General features: G+C 31.2%; 1 protein-coding gene across 1 annotated transcript; it reads left to right on the top strand.

The window, feature by feature from the left end:
- Positions 1 to 475: 475 nt before the first annotated feature.
- On the top strand, positions 476 to 5,271 carry LOC126722174 (probable pectinesterase/pectinesterase inhibitor 36). The gene is made up of 4 exons (XM_050425323.1): positions 476 to 902; positions 2,284 to 2,613; positions 4,024 to 4,062; positions 4,658 to 5,271. Exons 1-4 carry the CDS (start codon positions 476 to 478, stop codon positions 5,269 to 5,271), a joined length of 1,410 nt encoding a protein of 469 aa, XP_050281280.1.
- The last annotated feature ends 523 nt before the right edge of the window (positions 5,272 to 5,794 follow it).

The following is a 5,794-nucleotide window of genomic DNA, read 5'->3' as shown; positions in this document are numbered from 1 at the left end:
GTAAAAGTCATTATGTAGGCCTAAATCATTTTGTTAGGTAAATATGACTAATCCACCCTGTATGTACCTCTTGTGTATAAGGGGTGTATTTCATTTTGGTTCAAAGACTACTAGCGTAGAGTTTTTTTGGTTCAATAGCGTAGTATTTACAATAGAAATATGATTTAGAAATTGTTCTATTGGATCAAAGATCCAGTCTTCTTATTTTATTAAGAGAAAGTTCGAAAATAATAAGAAGAAATTTGAACATTATTCGATTTTATTAGATCATCCCTTTTTTTTGTTGCTACATAGCACCGCTTATCCATAGTTTCATGCTTTCAAGGGACCTCCACATACTCAGTCTATCACCCTTACTCATGACACTTGTATGCAAAAATGATCCATGTGTTTTCATGCTTCACTCACCTATCTATAACTAAGACAGCTCAAACTAAGCCCATGCATTTTTATCACTCTTCATAGAACAAAAAATATGTCTATTTGTGTCACTACCTTTCTTCTCCTCTTAGCCACGGTTACCACTATCTCTTGCCTCCAAGAGTTGGAGGTGGTACAAATGGCTCATACCCAAGTTTTGCAAGCTAGAAATTGGGTCCAAGCCTTTGTGGCATTACATAAATCTAGCCAAGATTGGAATAATCATGTTGGTATGTCTCTTAGTGACTGTGCTAAGCTCTACGATGAGAGTGAGTCCCGGCTTGCTCGGTTATTCTCCGATGAGAGTTACACACATGATGATGCTCGTACGTGGCTAAGTGGTGTTTTGGCGAACCATAGGAGTTGCTTGGATGGGTTGGGTGAGAAGGGTTTTGCTGAGGCTCATGAAGTGGTAAAAAATTTGACCATGCTATTGAGTGAAACTCTTGCTTTGCATGGGAAGAGTTTGGGCAAGACAAAGGGTAAGTGGTATATAACTATATATAGTTGCTCCGTTTGTCTCACCTTGTGGCATGTAATATTTTAAATTGAAGGGTTGAAAAATCATGATTAACATTGAGTGACATTAGGGATATGATATATTTTACCATGTAAGACTTAACAACTCGTGTCTTTAATTGTCAAAAACAATTCAAATGTTTATTTATTACGATGTTAAAGTCTATTAATCACATTCATTATGCATATGTTGGTAAATTTTATATAAGAAAATTTGTAATACATTTAACATTGTTCTTTCCAGTTTTCCAAAAAAAAAAAAAACATTGTTCTTTCCGATTACATGTTGCACTTGGAAGTATCATTATTAAATACGAGTAACCTAATGGCCAAAAAAAATGAGTAACTTGGGTTATTGGGGTGGATATGAAAAATGATAAACTCAATGTGAATCTGAACTAATTCTGAATAAAATTTCAAAAGAAAAACTTAGGATATTATAACTGTTGGCGGATCACGTCTCATGAAACGAAGATTAATAGTTCAAATGTCTCCATCCTATCTAAACTTACATAGCGCGCGATTAAGCATTTCACACAAATATTAATGGTATTTTTTTTAATCCAATTATTACTTATAAGTATGGGAGAGGGATTTGAACCCTAATTTATCTTTTTCTTTTATATAAAAAAATAATTAAAAAAATTAAAAAAATAAAAACAAATAAACTATGATGCTGGACTACAAGTCTCTTAGTAATATTAATATTTTGACTTCTTGATATTCTATTCTTCTTGATATTCTATTCTTCCTTAATGGTTTTTTTTTTTTTTTTTTTGTGGTATTGCCACTGTAATTTTTTTTAATCAATTAATTCATTTGTTTTCTTTTCTTTCTTTTGTTTTAAATATTAAATCATTTACTAGCCCATTAAAATTCTGATTATTATGGGGCGTTTAGTACACCTACTCAAACACATGTTTTCAATTTATAAACAATATTACACATTTTTTCATCTACTTGTATTTTCACACATATTTTCAAACACATATTTTCAATTTTTAAGTACATGTATCAAACACTCCCTTAGTCTCTAGCCTCAAACTTACCTGATTCATTTACCACATATACAACCACTAGCCCAGTATTCTTTTTATGAAAAAAAAAAAAAGGGGGACTACAGATGGGCTGGAGCCATCTGCATCATTTAGAAGAAAAACCCATACATGAAAAACAGACATGGAGACCAGTCCATCTGCACAGCCCATTGGGCAGGTCATAAACCCAAAAAATTATGGTATGGGCACGTGCACAAAAACAAAATACCAACTTTGTTTCTCTTTCTTTCTGAATAAGGTTTTTGTAAGATTGAACTTAAATATTCTTTCAATTTTGTTTTTCTAGGAAAGCCAAATGGACAAAAAATGGACCAAAATGGGGGCAATTTATTATCATGGAATCCAGCAACTTCAAAGGCCAATTTCATAGTGGCAAAAGATGGGTCTGGCACTCACAGAACAATCAACGATGCAGTTGCTGCTCTTTCCAGAATGAGTCGCATTCGATCCCAAAGAGTGATAATCTATGTGAAATCTGGAGTTTACAATGAGAATGTGGAAATTGAAAGGAACATGAAGAATGTCATGTTGGTAGGTGATGGCATGGACAAAACAATTGTCACTAGCAACCGAAATGTCCCAGATGGTTTTACCACTTTTAACTCAGCTACATTTGGTAAGAATGATAAAAGAAAATATCATTTAGGACATGTTTGGTAATGTTGTTTGAATAACATTTTTCGTTGTTTAAACAATAGAGCACGTATTTTCACAATACTTTTTCATATACATGTATTTTCACAATACTTTTTCACATATATGTATTTTCACAACACTTAAATAACATTACTAGAAATCTCTTACCAAACAAGCCCTTAGCTAGTTAGTGTATGTTTGGATAGTGCTAAATAGCACTTTTTAGCTGCATCTCACGTTTTTCAGTGGGTTCTGTGCACTATTCACGGGACACGCAAGTACCTTTTTAAGCAAAAATAACTTCAAAACTGGGTTCTGCAGCACTATTCACATATTTAAAATTTATTTTGTTACAGTATTTTCAGTTTTTAGTTTTCAGTAATAAGCGGTATCCAAACACACTTTTAATATTTATAAATGTTTTTATGCTGATACGAAGGACTAGGGTGAGGATAAATTTTGCCTTAAACAGTACCAAGAACATTTCTCTAATGCTAAAATTGGATGCAATGCTCCAAAAAAAAAAAAAAAAAAGTTAAGATATAAATCCGGTGAGAATAATAACTGAAAAATATTAAATAATGTTGACTATGTAATATTTCATTTTTGGAAATGTAATACCAAATTAAAAAGAAAAATGAATAATATTAAACATCAATTAATAGCATAGTAAAGGAAAATTTTCTTTCAAAAAGAAATTATGAGAAAATTTTATTAATGTTATGGATATTATACATTTTATCATATAAGCAATAGATTTATGCAATAGCTTATAAATCCAAAACAAAAAAAGTTATTAGTAATTTATTTAGAGTCCAAACTTGGTAAGGATTTGGTATAAAACTCATGTTTTACAGCATCCAATAAAAGATTGTCACATCAGTTTTTTTACTTAAAATTCAATACATAATCCTGCCTCACATAATAACATCTCAATAAAACTCACAGTTAAGTTTGATTTTCAAATCTTTCTCAAAAAAAAAAAAAAAGTTTGATTTTCAAATATATATTAGAATTGATTGACTGTGGTTGTACTTATTCTTTGATATGTAATATGATGATGTGGCATTTTACACCATATCCTTATAGAATTTAATCTCATTTAGTTAATATGTTTTTTTTTTTTTTGAGAATATAGAATTTAATCTCTTTTAGTTAATATGTTTTTTTTTTCTTTTTTTGAGAATGAGTTAATATGTTGTTGATGTAACACTACTTACCTTCAATGAAACAATATAAGTAATATATATTTACAGTATAACTATTTTCATTTAGCCAATAGGTTCCCGATAATGATTTATTCACCCATCATTTTTCAACTTATCATGTCACTTATATCTGAATATTATAACAATTTTGTGTTCTACCAAATCATATTTGCATTGAACAGGTGTATGGGGGGATGGTTTCTGGGCAAGGGACATGACATTTGAGCAGTGCCGGCTGAATGATAGAGCAAAAAATGCGGTCACTTAAGGCCCCAAGTAAAAAAAAAGGCCCCTAAATTTTAACCAATAGGGTTATTTATAATCAATAAATAAAATAATATTTTTTTACCAGATAAAAAACAAATAAAAGAGAGAGAAAAATGCAATGTTCACAATATTTTTCACAACACTTTTACAACTAATATTAAGTAGTAGGTTGTTATTGATGACAAAAAAAATAATTATAGTGATATTTTCAAATAGAAAACAAAAAGCAACTTAAAACCTAGGATTTGTTGTAAAAAATATTGTGAATGTTGCACTTCTAAAAAAATAATAATAATAATAATAATAAGAGTTGAGTTTGCAAACTTTTACTAGTTCTCATCTAAGTCTACCACTAACACTGCTTTTTTACTTATCACTATCAATCTATCACAAGTATGAAAAATTTTGTCAAACTTTTTCTATTTATAAAATTTCTAAAAAAAAGAAAAAATTCTACGTAGTTCATATTAATTAGTAGAAATTTTGCATCTAAAATAAGATAATCAATTTTTGCCTTAGGCTCCCAAATACATCATGCCGCCCCTGCAATTGAGAACACAGCAGGTCCCCAAAAGCAGCAAGCAGTGGCCCTAAGGGTGATGTCAGACCATGCTGTGTTCTATCGATGCAGCTTCAAAGGGTACCAAGACACTCTTTTAGTGCACTCCCTAAGGCAATTTTATCGCGATTGTCACATATATGGCACAATCGATTTCATATTCGGTGATGCCGCAGTTGTCTTCCAAAACTGTGACATCTTTGTCAGGAGGCCAGCTGATCCAAATGAAAATTCAGGAATTTCAATTCAAGGTTCACGGGTTAAACCAGCACCTGATTTTGTTGGTGTCAAAAATTCATTTAGAACTTACTTAGGTAGGCCATGGAAAAGATATTCTAGGACTGTGTATATGAAAACAGACCTAGATGGTCTAATTGATCCAAAGGGGTGGATAGAATGGCTAGGAGACTTTGCACTTTCTACACTATTCTATGGGGAGTATATGAACACAGGTGTTGGTGCCTCTACTAAAGGGAGGGTGCAATGGCTTGGTTTTCATGTGCTTAAAAATCCTCACGAAGCTAGTCCTTTTACAATTAGTAATTTTATCCAGGGGGAGTCATGGATTCCAATGACTAGTGTGCCAATGGGGCCTGGAATTTAAGGGTCACTTTGTCCATTTAAGATACTACTATAATGTGATAATGTGCTTTACTAGCTTATTAACCACAACTACACAATTTTTATTTGTATGCATGGTAATAACTGCTCCGTGTGGTCAAAAAATCAATCTATATATATATATATATATATATCTATATTTATCTAAAAACTAAAATGTAGCATTTAATGTTGCTATGTTCCAGTTAAGCCACATCAATAGTCATGTCATTATCTTTCTTATTTCTACATTTTTACCATAATTTTTAAATACTATTAAATATATATTCCAATTGTTTTCCAACCCTATCTCCATCATAAAGCCCATGCTTATTGACCACAACTACACAATTTTTATTTGTATGCATGGTAATAATTGTTCCATGTGGTTGAAATACCTATTATATATATTATTATATATCTAAAAGCTAAAACGTAGTATTTAATGTTGCTACGCTTCAATTATGCCACATCAGCAGTCATGTCATTACCCTTATTATTTTTACATTTTTACCATAATTTTTAAA

Source organism: Quercus robur, chromosome 4 (assembly GCF_932294415.1).
Source record: "Quercus robur chromosome 4, dhQueRobu3.1, whole genome shotgun sequence".
Taxonomy (NCBI): Eukaryota; Viridiplantae; Streptophyta; class Magnoliopsida; order Fagales; family Fagaceae; genus Quercus; species Quercus robur.
The sequence above is the reverse complement of the archived record's forward strand: the minus strand, read 5'-3'. Positions and strand labels throughout refer to the sequence as shown.